The sequence below is a fragment of the Electrophorus electricus genome, chromosome 4 (genome assembly GCF_013358815.1).
Source record: "Electrophorus electricus isolate fEleEle1 chromosome 4, fEleEle1.pri, whole genome shotgun sequence".
Classification (NCBI taxonomy): domain Eukaryota; kingdom Metazoa; phylum Chordata; class Actinopteri; order Gymnotiformes; family Gymnotidae; genus Electrophorus; species Electrophorus electricus.
The window spans coordinates 25,337,889-25,354,967 of NC_049538.1; the positions used below are offsets into that span (position 1 = coordinate 25,337,889).

The 17,079-nt window shown below is 37.7% G+C and overlaps 1 protein-coding gene across 4 annotated transcripts in view; it reads right to left on the reverse strand.

The window, feature by feature from the left end:
* Positions 1-16,444, reverse strand: part of hipk3b (homeodomain interacting protein kinase 3b) — a 31,358-nt gene extending 14,914 nt beyond the window's left edge. For all 4 annotated transcript variants that reach the window (XM_026999494.2, XM_026999492.2, XM_026999493.2 and 1 more), the window contains exons 1-2: positions 16,101-16,444; positions 9,478-10,723 (exon numbers count right to left, since the gene is read on the reverse strand). In XM_026999494.2, the coding sequence (XP_026855295.2) occupies positions 9,478-10,721 (1,244 nt within the window). In that variant the 5' untranslated portion in view covers positions 10,722-10,723; positions 16,101-16,444. The remainder of the gene's footprint in view (positions 1-9,477; positions 10,724-16,100) is intronic.
* Between the last annotated feature and the right edge of the window lie 635 nt (positions 16,445-17,079).

A 17,079-nucleotide genomic window follows, 5' to 3' on the forward strand; every position in this document is an offset into this window, starting at 1 on the left:
TCTGACATGCAAAAGTGATCAAATCTGTTGTACTCTGCATTGTGTTTCCTTGTCTCAAAAGGTACATAGCACACTTATCTTTGGGAAAAGGACATTAGATCACATTTTCCTGATCAACACAACATACTTTCAACATAATTCAAGTCAAAATACCAAAAGACATTTGCTTTTTACAAGTACTGCATGTAACACAGCCATCATTTCTTAGTATAAGTATAGCCTGTCTAAAAATGAAATGCTACAGGGATAGTAGGACAACTACTGTTTCCTTATCCTGAGATAAAATGGCCAATACAACTAGTTTCCTGATTGTATGAAGCATTTGATGAATCAACAATAGAGTAGGCCTGCTTGCAAACCAGGTTATTTTTTTCTGCTTCTCTGTTAGAGCTCATCCAAGGATACTATGAAACCTTTCTGAATTCCCCTTTGGAATCCGCAGACTATGGGTTTATCATCACTTAAGGGTTGTTCATTGATCGCTAATGCAAGTCAAAGGTTATTTCTACAGAGAATGTTGCAAAAACTTCAACGGAGCAGACTAGTTTTCAGTGCGCTTGTATCAAGACAGAACACTACCACAGTCTGTCTTCATGATCCATTTTAATTAATTGCCAGTGGACAAAAAAGATTCACCTGAACTTAAGTGAGTTTTGATAGGGATGTATCCAAAAAACAGAACCCTGGGCTAACCCCGCACCACTCTACCAATACACTTTAGAGCCAATATAATACTGCAATTCAAATCCTTTTGTGTTACTTTTATATAACATAATTCTGGGCATTGTGAAGAGGAGACTACTGTGGATCCAAACAAGTTCAGATTTCAAAACGCATAACTAAGCACTTATGAAATTCTTGGATCTGAGATTTACAACCCAAGCATTCTCCCAAACCATTATTTAAAAAAAAAAATCAAGACGTGTAGAGATTTGAGGCAAGGGTGTGTTTACACAGTAGTGCAGCCTATGCAGGGTGACACCTAGGGTCCAAGAGTGTTGTTACAGACAGGTTGGTAGAGGGTCAGCCAGAGGTGCTTGAGGGACACTCCTCTCAAATGGGAATTTCCTGTGTCTCATCTTTGTCAAGTTATATGAAACCATGATAAATTCTAGAGACAAAGGGATGCTGTTGAATAAACCAATATTGGTTAGAGTATAGACAAGCTCTGACATCAGATCACACTACTAGTGTTACAACAACTATTACTACTACTACTACTACTATATTTGAAACAAAATTATCCAGCTGAAATATTTAAAAACGAAATTATAAAATATTAACATTATTATTATTTTATTGAATAGGAAAAAAAGGCAAGAAAACCTCTGGCATGTTGGTGCCAAAGTATGACAGATGTTATGACCTTGTCTAGGGGAAAAAGCTGAAAATGGTGTGTGGCTCCAGGAGCAATAAGGTATGTATAAAAAAGAGAGAAGGAAGCAGCGGAAACATCTGAAGTTTGATAATGCTAGTGTATTAAATACATACATTATATTCAAACTGGTGCTCGCCTAACTTCAAGAATCCAACTTCAAGAAAGTTGAATAAAAACAAAATTCATGCGAACATTCAACACAAAACCACACCAACTCCCTTACATTCATACAAACAAACCCAATTCAACAAAGAATTGCAAATCATTCCCTACCACGAGTGAACTTGCTCAATATTTTCACAACATACAGTACAACTGTACAATCAAACAAGACGATGAAAGGTAAGCTCAAAGTGGGATTCAGAAACAATTCACTCAAATCAATGCAACCATCTAGATTTCCTCAATGCACAAAAGGTAACAAGAAGGAAAAGTGAGCACAGCAAGTCCACAAGGCAGGTTGCTTTATTCATTTTAAAGCCTGGATGGCAGAGATTAAAGACTGGAGTGGAATCCTACAGGTGGAGGAGAAAACTGGCACTGGATCTGGAACCGACATGAAGCTCATGCATGCAAATGCACAGCACAAAATACACCCTTCTTGTCTCCATCATGGGCTTACGCCAGCATACAGAAGACTATAGTGTCCAAAATGAGCTCTCAGGCAATCTGCCCAGGCTGGACATGCCCTCTATCACAGCAGTAACCGGATGCTGGACTCTCATTCTGTACTACGCATGAAGAATGTATTGTATGGAAACTTAAAACAAACTTAGAAAATGGTCAGGCAGCAATCTATGATCATAAACTGCTTTCTGTTAACAGCAAGGTGGGTTTTTTGCGAAAATAGTGGCTTTGTAAAAAAATAAACAAACAATGTCAAACTTACAAGTAAATGTTAATAGATTTCTTACAAACTAGTCGTCATGACCAGGTGATTTAATTACAGCACCAGAACAGGTTTTAAGACCTGAAAATGAAGAATTTCATATGAAATGTCACTGAATACTGAAGAAGAAAGAAAGAAGAAAAAAAAAGAAAAAAAAAAAAAAAACATCTAGGGTTTTGTTAATTTCAGTGTCTCCGTATAGTTACAATTTGAGAAGTTACTTAAGGATAAAGCTTTTTGTGAGCACATAAAAAAGACCTATATAGACTGCACTGTAAATAACATAAGTAATTAATTTATTTTAAATGCATCTGACTTCAAGATAGCTATGTGGAAAGCATCTTAAAATGGTACTGTTTCTTAAAATGAGGAACAGTGTAAGTATAACACAAACTGTAGTTACCTGATTTGTGGAAACATTGCTTACTATAAAACAAACAAAAATGTTCACTGTTTACAATGCATTAGTAAGCTACTGCTTGCTCATGGTTCACTTGTATGTAGGTTATTTAATACCTACACCCCTTACTGTCTTACACATTACAGAGAAAATGTATGAGAGAACATTGCAGGAAGTATAATGAGACAAAAGGCAATGAAGAATAGATTCACAGACTAAGGAAATGGGGGTTTACAGCAATGATTTCTTGGAAGGAATCACACACCACAAGGTAAGGAAGGGGTTCTCTAGCCACAGCTCACATCTTTCCTGCTTATATCCAACAGAGAAGGAAACAAGTTCAAAGCTGTGAATCAGAGTAACTATGTGCCACCTCCCATCCCCAGCTGACCAAAGCAAATTATGTACTACATTTTGAGCTTAGAATCACAGTCACCCAACTAATTATTTGTATGTGGAAATGAGTTTCGTTTTAAAGGATGTTTCCTTTAACCCAGGCTTTGAATTATTGGCCATAAATAGCCACATCCCTGTTAAATTGTTGTGGTTTAAAGAAAAAGGAAAAATGCAATACAATGGAAATACAACAGAAAAGATCACACTAACAAACAAAGAAACATGTCTTAAATGAACAATAGGTCAGACCAGCAAATCACTAAAAACATTTTTTCACTAGACTAAAATTTTGTAAATTGTATCATTTTAAGTATTTTGATTCTTTAAGTTCTGAGTCCTGATGGACCAATATGATTTCTAAATAAAAGCAAAAACAAGCAAGACCAAAAGATGCTAAGGATGTTGAAACCCCAAGAGAGGAACTACCACTTCCGTTTTCCTTGGGTAAGCCAAGAGGGTGAAATGGGGCCAAGCCTTCCTCTCTTCACTAGTGCCTCATATTGACCTTCTGCACAAGCTGAGTTATAAAGACCCCACCACATGCCCACATCATTCTGTTTCAGTTCCCGAGCAGCCCTAGCTCATTTGCGTGAGCCAGTTTCCAATGGTGACCAGACTCCATGTTTCGTCCTTTTCTTCTTCCTTTACCATTTCCACATCATATTCTCACCTTCCTATTCTTCTCTTAAGTCAGAGCCTACAAGTGAATCAGGGTGGCACTCTTCAATGCAGCAGTTGAAAGACTGTCCTTTGAGACCCATTTTCACAAGCAATGCAAAAGCATCCAACTCAGCATCCATTGTTGTTCGTATTTATTAATTCACTTTTGTGGCAAGTCTTCATGCACAAAGCTAGTGAATTACACCACGTTACTGACATCAAGCTAAATGTTAAAAGAAGCAGAGGGCGAGGTCAGACATTTGCATGACTGGAATACTGTATACCTCAAAAGTAAAGCAGCTTTAGATTTGGTCTGTTTAAGTTTTAGCAATGCAAATTCTAAAATGCATATCATCCCTGGCAGCAAGTAGGCTATCCCTCAGAATTTCGACCTAGGGCACTTACTGGCTAGTTCCAGTGCTGCCAGCAAAAGCTAGGCAGTAGTTTCTGACCTACTGGGTAGTGCAACACATCAAATGAGTCATGTCCTTGCTATCCTCGTCCAACAGGCTATCCTCAAAAAGTCTCTTTTTAGAAAATCACAAATTCCATCTTCATAGAGTTTAGAATCAGTAATGTTGCCAATATGGTAGGTTTTACATGGCAACACCACCACCACAAAAAAAAACAAAAAAAAAAACACCACCACCAATTTATGGCCCAGCCTTGGTTAGTGTCCAAGCCTTACTAGGACATCCACATCGACTGTTCTACTTTTACCGCATCTTGCAACCAACCTGGATATGTTTAATCTGCCAATTGCCACAGCTTTGAACACAGATAACAAAAACTCTGAGTTTGTGCCACAAAGAAAATCTCTTCGGGCCAAAAGAATTTAAGATAAAATTACCTGGCTATGAGATTTTGACTGCACTTGAACCTGCGCATTAGTGCTGAAAAATATAGTGACATGGTTGCACCGACATGCCTTAGCACTCGATTCCCCGTACTTACAAAAGACAACATTCATTATAAAAAAACAAGCATCCCATAATTAGAACTTACAAAATAACAATAAAAAACACCACAAAAATACTGCATTTACACATATCAAGAAGAGAACAACAGGATACAAGATAAGCAGTTAAGCAATGATCACATATAAAATGATAAAAGTATTATAGACTGCAACATGAATTTGCCTTTTTTTCCTTCTAGGATTAGTTCTGTTTACTCTGTTTCCAACACAAGCAAACACAGGCTGTGATAAATTATACATAAGGCTCAATTTCAGCCTGCATCACAGTACATAAGCAAAAAGGTACAGGAATCATTTGCCCTTAACACTGGTAAATGATAAAAAGGAAATCCACAAAAAGGTTAAGGAATCATTTGCCCTTAACACTGGTAAATGATAAAAAGGAAATCCACAAAATAGCTCTGTGGTTTCACAAAATTAGTTTCTCACTTGCTCACACACTACAATAGTTTGCTACCTAAAAGCACAAGCAATTTACTTGTCAGCATCACCTACATAGGTCTGCTTTAAGCTGTCATGGTCCGTGCTTAAAAGTGCATAAGAATAAGAACACATTGGACACCTGACACTAGCAACCTGAAAAAATAGCAGATGGGGCAAGTAAAAACATAAAAGCACAAATAACACAAATTCAGAAAGTCTACCACTGTCATATTAAAGAAAGTTTACACCTTTTTTTTTTTTTTGTAATAGACAAGTTCACAACTGGTTTTCACTGAAGAGGCTAAAGTTCAAATTGGATTCAATCAAAATCAGTCCTAAATTAGAACATGGCTTGCCGCCCCATGACGAAATCCAAGGGGTCGCCAGCCCAGCCCCCTCTCCCTTTGCTGCTGGCTATCTATACTCTTATCTTCTAAAAGCAACAAAACAGCTGACTATGCAAGACAGTGACCTTGACCAAGTGCTGGAGTGATCTCTCTAGCATTTCATCCTGCCTTATTTCACTCCAACTGCAAGCGCACTTCACCATCTATAGAAGTCAAACTGTGCTGGCTATACTCCCATAAGCTAATTTTAGGCAGCCTCCTCCAGCTCTTGCCCCCTGACCATCTCCTGATGCCCCACCCCTCTACTGTGTCTGGGATGCACCCTCGCCAGAGAAACATCAAAAGCAGCTTTCGCAGGTCACCATGTCACATAACAGGGTTGAGGAGGAGGTGCGAAGGACCAATGACATTTGGAGGGATTTTGCTCAGGTTCAGTGTATCTTCCAACAAGAGCACAGTAACAAGAACGTCAGGAACCTACTTTTTATGGTATAATAAAGTGCTCCACATTTTTAAATTGTTTTTAATGCATTCAGATGTCAAAGTGTCAGAATATTACCAGAACAAGAAAAAAATATAACCAACAACAATTAGCCAATAATTCCAGTCCCACTGTTACAAAAAATGTATAGCCTGCAATAAACCATGCCTATGGGAGCAACATTTACTAGGAACATATGTGGGCAAAAATGCAAATGTTTTTTTTTCCCGCCATTTCTGATTGTGGTCTGGAGTGCTCTAAAAGTAAAACCATCAATATCCTTACACAGCATTTTAATTGAGCTTTATAACAGCCTCCAGTCCTCACTCAGATGTGGACCTGGAGTTGATTCAATCTGAGACACTGGCACTATGCAAAAAATATGAACAACATGTTTTATAGCTTGGTCCCTGTTCCTCATCAAAAATCCTCTTGAAAACTATGGCTTCATGCAATTACAGACAGTAAACTATACGTTGGGAACTAGCCCTGACAGGCAATGGCTTGGGCTTGTATTGAATCTCCAGGCAGCGATAAGGTTGTATGTATTAGCAAGCCTATATATACACAAGGTTGCAACACACCTCACGGCAGGGAAAACTAAAATCAGCACTGATCAGCATTTCCCTGCCCAGTTTCCTCTTGCATGACTTTCCTAACACGCTACTTTTTGTGCTTACAATCAGTGTTGCAGTGTTTGCATATAAATTCTGTAACCATCAAGAATTAGCATTATTCAACAATGTAAAAGAGCATGGGTACTAATATTTTCAAACAAGCCTGGATGAATAAGATCAATCCATATACAAAATCACAAATGTAAGCAGAACAAAGGAAACACACTGTTGTAGTGTACTGCTATTTGGAAATGGACTAAAACTGTCCAGCCTATGCCAGGATTTACTAAACGAGTTGAAGCCAGCCATGGCTCCAGCCCTATGAATGGAGAGTCATAATATTAGGACTGCATTGTAGCATAAATGGCAAAAATACTTAAATACCTGAAACAGCACAATAATTTTGCAACAGAACTAGACTACATCAAACTATATGACAAGCAAGTGTACACATTAAGCAAACATTTGTAATTCTTATCTTTTTACCTTGACTGGTCATCTGCTATGAAAAGTCAAATCTGAAAGACTATGCATGAATACTTCAGAAACATGTGTACTATACCAGACCTTCCCAAAGTTATGGATCTTGAGCTGTAACAAGCTTTAGCTTTTCTTATATGAAGCACTTTGAATTGCTGTTGTATATGAATGGTGCTATATAAATAAAATTGCCTTGCCTTGCCTACAGGGATTTTTATAACCAAAAGAGGATTGTCTGTGAATTTCTCAAGATATATATATATTACTTTAGCCCTTTTGACCCATCTAATACAAAGCATGCTCAGCATTTGTCACTGCATCGATAAATTCACACTGCAATGTTTCCCTGTTATATGATCAGTGTATTTTTTTTTTTTTTTAATCAAGGGAGAAAGAATAATGGATGAATATTTCTGAGGTTTATTTAAATTGTTTTTGGACAAGAATAAAATCTGGAGTAAAATGAAATTAAATTTAAAAAGTACACTTATTTAATTAACACAATTTAATAAATCCTAAAAACTTCAGTGAGCATTATGGCTGTACTGAATAAAATCTGAAAACAAACTATGGGGGAGAGGGAGAGCTAGAGAAGCTCAGTGTATCCCTAAAAGAGGAACCAGTAAGGACAGTACCCAGTAAGGATGTGTGTTCTAGAGCTTGGGGACCTGGCAAACATTCTCACAGAACAGAGACTCACATTGACATGGAACAATAAACATTCAAGACAGTCATGCTTGTTGATTATGTAACAGCCATATTTCAGGTCCATTTTTCTCAACTAAAACACTGTCAGCTAGGTAAGGGTTGGTGGACAAGATTCTTTTTGCAAGCTTTTCCATTTGTCAGTACAACAACAACAACAACAACAAAAATTAGTGATTTCTGCAGTCAAAACAGGAACATGCCAAATGCCAATAACATTTAACACTTAAAAGTTAACATCAGAAAAAACATTAGCATATATTCACACAGGAAAAAACAAGCATAAAAGTACAGAATAAACAAGCATATTTACAAACAAACTCCTGGAAACATCTCACATCCAATATAACAAAATCTTGCCAGCTGAGTAAAGTTCTATCTGGTTTCAACAGTTATTGGTTTGTTTTCTCCAAATCCCATTATGCTGAATCTGTTTTCAGAACACTTCTTCCTCTCTCATGCTAAAGGACCATGAATGGCTCATTGCCTGCCAGTAACATCACTTTACTGACTTGGTATGTAGCTCCTGAATAGACGGGATGTTTGTCATAGGTAACATTTCCTTGCCAGCAATTCCACAAATATTCAAATGCTATTTGACCTGATTAAAAAAGGGGCATGTATGGTCTGAAACAAAATATTCATTGAGGCATTCAGCTGGATATTTCAGCTCAAAAAGAATCAGCATATGGTAATATTTAGAGTGTAACACTAAATCAGATCATATGATTTTATTAAATGTAACTGGTTGTACTGCAGCTATTTCTATGTACTCTTTCCACAAAAATAAGAGTCTTCCCCACAAATGTAAATACTGATGACTTAGCTGTTTGTATAACTATTAGGCAGAATGACGAATTGCATGCAAGTTTGCTCTGCAGCCCAATCAAGCAAAGACCTCTGTGCCACAGTGAGGACTGTTGTTGCTATGCAAGTGCTCAGAACATGCAGGGAAACGCAAACACCGTTTGAGGAAGATTTTCTACCTGAAAATGTGGGTATATTGTATTAATGCAGGTTTTAGACACATCTGTGCAAATTCACTCATCTATGTTATTACTCCCAAAAGTACTTTTTGCATACAATCTGTGCATGACAGCATCTGCACAAAGTTTGTTTTAGCATCAAACTAAATGTTTTTTTAACCAACATTTTAAAAAAGCATGATGACAGTTTGCTGTTGAGCAAGTAATTTAAACAAATCAAAAGTAGATGTGAGCCATGTGACCTCATCTTCAAGTATGAGAAGGAGCATCCGTAGGAAACTGAATTCGAATCATATGCTTCAACACATTCTCCAACAAAATTTTACTCAAGTATCCACATGTTAATAATTACAACAAATGAATATAAAATAGGTTTAGCTACTATATACTAATATATATATATATATATATATATATATATATATATATATATATATATATATATAAATAAAAATAATGTGTGTGTTTAGCTACTATTTATTTATTTATTTATTTATTTAAACCCCACACACCCAAACTATTTCAGTGTATCAATCTTTATATTCTACAATGATATGGAATGGGGAATTAAGCGACATAACTGCTTTAAAGCCAAAAATTAAATCATTCCAGACAAGTATATCTGTACACTGAACTCATTCATCACCAGTGTATCAAGTTTACTCAAAAAACAAAACAATAACAAAAACAAAAAAACCCTCATTTTGTTTTCTTTGCAATAATCCTACACACATACCTGTAGTACCGTGACTGGAGATATGTGGAGCAAACTGCTTTGGAGACATGGCTGGCTGAGCCAAAGTCTATGACTTTCACACGGTATGGCTGTCGCACAGGGTCCACAAGCATGATGTTTTCAGGCTTCAGATCAGCATGAATCAGACCCATAGCCTTCAGCTTCCTCAGTGCTGTAGCCACCTGCTGAAGAATAGGCCGTATCACCTTTAGAGGCAGCGGGCTGAACTTGTTCTGCTTGAGGAAATCATAAAGGTTCTGTTCAAGCATCTCAAACACGAGGCAGGTATGGTTCCGGTGCTGGAAGCACTCGAAAGCCCGCACCAGGTTATGCTCATCCGCATTCTCCCCACTGAGACGGGCCAGGATGCCCACCTCGATCTGGCCCTGCCGCGCATACGAGGGGTGATTTTTTAGGATCTTTATAGCCACCACCTCACTGGTGCCTCGTTTCCAGCATTTGACCACTTGTCCAAAGGTACCACGGCCGAGGAAGTCCAGCACCTCGTAGGTGTTCTTCATTGAACAAAGCATCTCGTGCTGCACCAGCTGGTAGTCCCCATCTCCGCTGCCAGTACCAGCCCCTTGCTTTATGGGACCTCCACCCACTGCTGCTGGGACAGCAACTGGCGCATTTCCCACATTTGTTTGCAACATTGCAGGTAGCATTGACAGGTCATCCACTATCTGCATGGCGCTGCTCAAGGTCTCAAGCTCCTCGCTCTTACGTTTCAGCCCGCATCTCTGGGAGCTGTCGACTAAGTTGAAACCACAGGCGTGTTCTCCAAATCCCCCGTCAGCCCGTCCGTCACCCGGTCTTCTGGCCCCTCCCCCTCTGCTTCCGCTGTCCTCGCCGCGGACCCCTCCGGTTGCCCTGGTTGCTCCACCGCTGCTCCTCCTGCCTTGGGCTGTGTGCTCTGGATCTTTGCCCTGTGACGGGACACCTTTTTCTCGAGGCGCTGCTGCGCTGGGCGTCTGCCGTTGCACACCTCGTACTGCAGCGGTCTGCACTGGAAAGTCCTGCCGGCGGTGTCTACCACCTGAAAAATCTCGTGTCTTGTAAGTCGGCACAAGTTTCGTTGGTTGTGCAACGCCAAGGGTTCTACCATTCAAAAATGTCAGTGAGAAGGCCCTCTCATGGTAAACACAGTTGCTGGGTTCAACTTTGAGTTTCTTCACACTGCAAAAGGCACTTGTCTGAGTTTGATAAACGTGTGGTGGGTAGACCAAGACTTGTGAGGCCATACCTGTAAAAAAGAAAAAAAAAGAAAAAAAAAAAAGAGAATATCAGTGATTTGTAAAAATTAAAAGGAACATGACACATTAAGTTGAAAATATATATACACCCAAACTACATAGATCATACACAATGGCATCAGAAAGCAGCAAAGTGAAATATGCCTTATTATGCAGATTGCAATTTTGGCCTTTGTCCCCTACCATACATTGCAAACACAACAGTTGTCTTAGCTTTGAAATCAAATTAAATAGATTGAGGTGCTTTAGTAAAGGCTCCAAAACTCCTCTCATCATTCTACCATCACATCAAATAGCCCTGAAAGACATACAAGTTCAACTACCCTTTTCCTGGTAACAAACAATGTTTATGTATTTCTGGGCAAAGAGAAAAGTGTGTCATCTACACAAGCCACAACTTCTCAAACTGTATGCCTGAAGAAAAATGGGGAAAATTTGACTTCTCTACAACCAAAACATTTTAAATTTGAGGGTGGGAAATATTTTGTCCTTGCCAGACCTCAAAGCCCCGGTACACTGACATTTTAAGTGATGGTCTGTATATGTTGATAAAGTAGATGACCTAGTTCCTTTCTTCTGGAGAACATCCAGAAACAAAGTACCACAGCTCTTCTGCATTTGCAATTTTAATGAAACGCAACAGTGAGAATGAAATTTACTTAGGTTGCTTACTTAGGTTAAGAATTATCAAGAAACTCCAAATTATTGTGAACTAAACAAACCAATTGTAAAATAAGTATAAAACACTAAACTATAAAATAAAAATTAGGTTCACAAAACTGTATTAACCTTAGACTTGATGAACAAATTACATGAAAGTAAGGCCAACATGAACAGTTTACCACTTTATCACTTTATCCAGCAAATTAAGTCATTGACAGTCATGAGTAAAATAATTTGCCCTTGATTATCACAATGACAATGATATATTCATACAAATTTACCAACACATACTGGTCAGTGTTCCCACCACTGCATGGTCAGAAGGAGAACAGAATACATCCTGACAACATATTTTGAAGAGCTATACTCTAATATTCGGCAATGGGTAAAAGTGATGCAGTAATATAGGATTGTTATCACAATATCTCAATTTTAAAAAGGTGATTGCCCAGATATCCAGCACAGGCTCAGGCTTTTTATTAATTTGTTGTCTGGTAACTCTGTTCATCAATGAACATGGAAAGAGAAGGTAATGTTAGTTAAAACTGCATATAAATCCACCTAACGCAACGCATTTAAGTTTTGATGTAAAAAGAGCACTATCAAATGATTAAATGTTTTGACCATTAGAGATGCTGCCTACAAAAGTGACTTCTGAACCTCAACATCTTACCTATTAAAAATAAGAAAAAAGAAACCTAAAAAGCACTACAAGGACAGAAAATACTCCATCACAGATTTCTCTATCCAAATACTCTATCAAAGATCAGATTTTCAATTATTCTATTCAAAATTTGTCTGTGAGTGCATTGTTACTCATAAGATACTTACAATAGTTATTCTGAATAATAATTTAAAAACACATTCTATAAATTATGTAAATCTACAGCTGTATTTAGAAGCTAAGTTCAGAGGCCACTGAAAACAGTCATATTGGTGCATTTACTGTCAATATAGAATTTAAAAAAAAATGAAGTTACAATGAATTGTTTGTCTACATTATTCTAGCCTTTAGGATAGTCACCATATAACCAACAGATTCAACATGAAGTGTCGTACTACTGTCAGTACTCCTAAAATAGCCACATACTCCAGAAGTGAAACAAGAATGCCAAGAGATAAAGCTTCATAAGTTTTAGCCATTTAATTTAGCCAAGCTTACCACAGGGCAGCTGCTCAGGTGCTATTATTACTGCGTGGCATGCAATTTGATACTCCCCATCCAAGTAGACTACTTGTCAATGAGGTCAAAATAACTATACTAAGCTTTACATTCTTTAACTTACCACTATTCAATGTTTTCCTTATAATTGACCTTTCATCTGGCCTAATGTTCAATGTAACCATGAAAAAACAAGGAACCCAACACCTATTTAAAGTTTCCATGAAGAATCAGAGGCTTGTCAACAGAGAGAGAAGGCCAATAAGTATAAGCTACAGTTCAGCAGGACAAAATGTCAGAGGCAAAATAAATATAAAAAATGATAAAATTCACAGAAGCAGAGCTAAAGCTTGACAAGACAGTTTAAAACTGTTCCAACTGATTCCTGTCAGTTTCCAATAAACGAACAGATATCTTAGCTTTGTTGTTGCATTAATAAACAGAACACTGCAAAGGGACCTAGGCCAATATACACTTACCACGAAATCATACAACTAATGTTGAGGCTCAACCCATGCATGAACAAATCCTTTATTGTAGGAATTAGTAACACACCTGCAGGCATCCATGTTTAAAGCATTGTCAGTGTAAAGTTCCCTATATGACTCTAAGGTGATATGAATAATTCTCTTTTTCTATGACAAATCAGGCTGTTTTTCTAACCATCATCAAGCACTCTGTTACTCTCACAATGATGCTATTAATTACTTTCAGGGTTTGTGTGGGACTTATTTCCACAGCCCGGGTACTAATGTCAAAACTGTGAATTGGAACTGGAACAATGATGAGAAAACCTATCTGAAAAATATATCTGGTTCATGAACCAAAAATGTAGGTCCTCCTCACATTACAAATGGTTCTGTAGTTCAGGAAAATGTTTACATAGGTTCAAGGAGCAATTTAAAAAGTAATTTCTTGCAAAGAGAAGATTTATGTGTCTGAACCCAAACCTTTCTGTGGATTTTTCACCCCACTTCCCAAAACTTTTATACAATTTTCTTAAAAATAAATAATTACTTGCTTAAATGTACTCTATGTCGACACAACAACATTAGCAGTTTATGGAAACTTACATGATGCTGGTCATGAAGGACAAAGCTTTTGTTTAAATTATTTTCCACATTTAATAAATGGCAAAATCTGACAGGTTTTTGAGGGGTTTTTTTTGTTTATATAAAATATAGAATTAATTTTAAACTTTGACTTTCATTTTTTGTTTTGGTTAATAGGGGTTTATGATCAATGTAATTTTATATATATATATATATAAATAAATAAAACACTGCCTGAGGTGCCATTTTGTTATTCTAAAAATACCTAGACTTCAATACAATGGTCATTATAACAAAGCTTTAGGCTACCATTTTTTAATATACTCTGAGCCAATCATGGCACACACACATGATCCTTCATCTAGCTAGTGCTCAACGAAGTATGAGGGAACAGTCCTATTATTTCATAGAATGGCAAGGCAGGAACGAACACCATAAGTTTGTTCAGTTTGCCTTATGAGTTCTGAGCACTAGTGAGCAGATCTTAAGTGAGTCAGCCTTAAATCATAACAATAAAGCTGTTCTGGGTCACTGTGTTCACGAGACACCAGTAAGATAGAATTTAAGCATGTTCACTAGGCTCTAAAGAAGCAATGTTACAAAACCGTATGTCGACAAATGCTTGATACAATCTGAAACAGCACAGCACACCGGACTTCCCTTCATGTCTGACGAATAAACTAGGCTAAATGGTTACAACATTGCAGCCATGGCAATCAAAAGGCTACAGAGAGCAAAGCTGGTTGCTCATGGTGTTCTTACATACAGTACATTCATACCAAAGAAGTAATTTCCACAAATGCTCAAATCACCACATGTAAACCCACTAATTTAAGCATTTGAAAGAGAAAAGCAAATCTACTCTACTGGTCTAAGCATAATCCACTACAAGAACTTTGAAGCCTTTCAAGTCTTAGTATAAAGCTACCATAGACATGCCATCAAGATAAAACATTCCCTTCTTGCATAGAACACTAACAGTTAGCTCAAAAGAGACACTTGATGTTACTGCAATTACAGAAAAATTGACAAATGCAAGCATTTCAGAATCCCCAGTGCCAAAATCTAATCCTAAATAAAAACCAACTGCAAAAAAAAGCACAATTGGTTTCAACAAAAATCTGTTTCTTTTATAGGGGAGGGACTGAACATCAGACTGAGGCAATATAAACTGCTATAAACCACCACAACCATTAAACTGAATAGAAAGTAAGTAAAAGAATACATGTCCAAAAAGCACGAACAAGCAAGTCTTGAAACCATCCAGTTTTAATATGCATGTAAATATAGGAGTACAGAGCTGTGAGAGAACATTAAGAAAAGAGTGTTAATATTGCTGTTGATATGGCTTGGAACATGAGCTAAAACAGATGCTGTAAGTCACAATCGCATCTATTTTGATCCACATGCCCTCGCACTTAGATCTGCTATTTTAGCAGATATGCTATCGGGTGACTCCTGCTGAGCTTCCCCTGCCAGTGAATGAGCCTTTTCTTCAGAACAAACCGAGCTGTGCAATGGGGTGTGTGTGCGTGTACACATGCATGCATGCATGCTTGCTTAGTTGGTTGGTGGTATCTGTACTTTAAATCTGTTCAAAAAATGTAAACACCAATTTGTAAAAGCATAAAGTCAGCAGGAAGTTAAAAGTTAATGCTTACTTCCTTTTTAATTATCTGATACATTTTCCCCTTGTCCACTCAGTGAGCTTACAGTTAGTCAGGTTGCCATCACTTTTGAAAGGACACGAGAGGAATAAGTAAATGCCTGCCAGAGTCGTCACTTGAAGTGGGCGATTTCAAGACATTATATGGACCCTTAGCAGAAACTAACGATTAGTTGACGAGTATTTTATAATAAGCAGTTGGCTTTTTACTAAATTCAGAACATGTGCCAACTTTTGGTTAGCGCAGCTAGGTAGCTAACTACGATGGTAAATAACAGTAGGTCTAAAGACGTTCGAGAATTTCCTAAACATATCCTGCACCAGTAGCTATGATTAGCCATTTCCCTTATATTTTAGACATCTGTAAAATACGATTTATCTTTACTAGAATGTCAAGAGGATTAGTCAGTTAAATAACATGCGTTTCATCTTTGATTCAAGCGTTTCCAGTAAATCGCAATGGCAGCGACATACGAAGTTCTTGCGCTTTAGAAGCTAGCTAGCTAGCTATTCGTAGCTAGCTAACCTAGCTATCGATCTAAAAGTAATTTATCACAGTCAAAACAATTACAAATTTGGCAACAGTGAACAATACACATACTGTTGTGTGTTGTGTTCGACGTTCAGCGAAAAGGACAAGAAAATTACATAACATATCTAGCTAGCTAGTTGAAACTCAGGAAAACCGGAAGGTAGCTAAGCAAGATCTCACAGCTGATCTGATGTCGACTATTCACCAGCCAGTTAGCCAGCTATCTAGCGTTAGCTAGCTAATTGCCTAAAAAGAAGTTTGCTTGGACGAAATCGAAAGCTAAAACTCTCACCTTCACGTAGAGTAACAGTTGGTGGGATCCAATGCTTCTCCTAACATTTTATATACTTATAATGTACTCATAACATGTACATCTGTCTGCACTGCTGCCATCTTGTCCTGGACAACTGGAGGAGACCTCGCTCTCGACAACACCACCATCTCCCACATTTTAAACTTGAAATAACTCAGACATATACACAGTTAGAGAAACCAAACTTTGTCCAAGGCATTGTTGTACCGTTACACTAACTCGTTAGGTTGACAGGGCGATGTAGCCCATATCTAAACGAGAAACAACCTTCCTTTCATCCCTCCGTTCCCTCTGTGCTGTCACTCGCTACCACGTCCCTCCAGACTCTCATCTGCGTGAGAACTGTTTTGAGCTTATGACATAGAGCTAGACATGAGCAATCAAACATTGAATTAAAAAAAACTCGATTGCAACGCGGAGACCAAAGAAACATGCAATAAGAACGCTAGAAAAGTGGTTACTTAAATTTAGACAGATACACTTGTATTAAACAGATAGAGACAGAAGCAAAGAAAGAAACACGGGTGAACCCTATGAAAACGTGTTCATGCTGGTTATTTTAACACAAACAACAATAATGATATTTTTATATGGCGTTTTTCTCTAGGAGAAGGTCTGTTTATAAAGGTATACTAGCCATCACCTTATGCGACATTATGTAGGCTTTAAGACAAATGAGGAACACCAGACAATTAAACATTACAACTTGTAAACAAACAAACAAAAAAATCATAATCATACATCTTAATCAGGGATAGCAAAATGAGACAAAAGTGAGGAGGTTTATAGGAGTCAGTGCTATAGCTTAGAAACTATGATATTAAATGCCCTGCCACCAACCTTTTCCTGTATTCATAGTTAAAAGCAATACGAATAGCCTACATCTCCCTATTCTGGCAATAAACAAACAACCAGTTGGTCAAACATGGCTGGAAACATCTGGTATAAAATACATGTA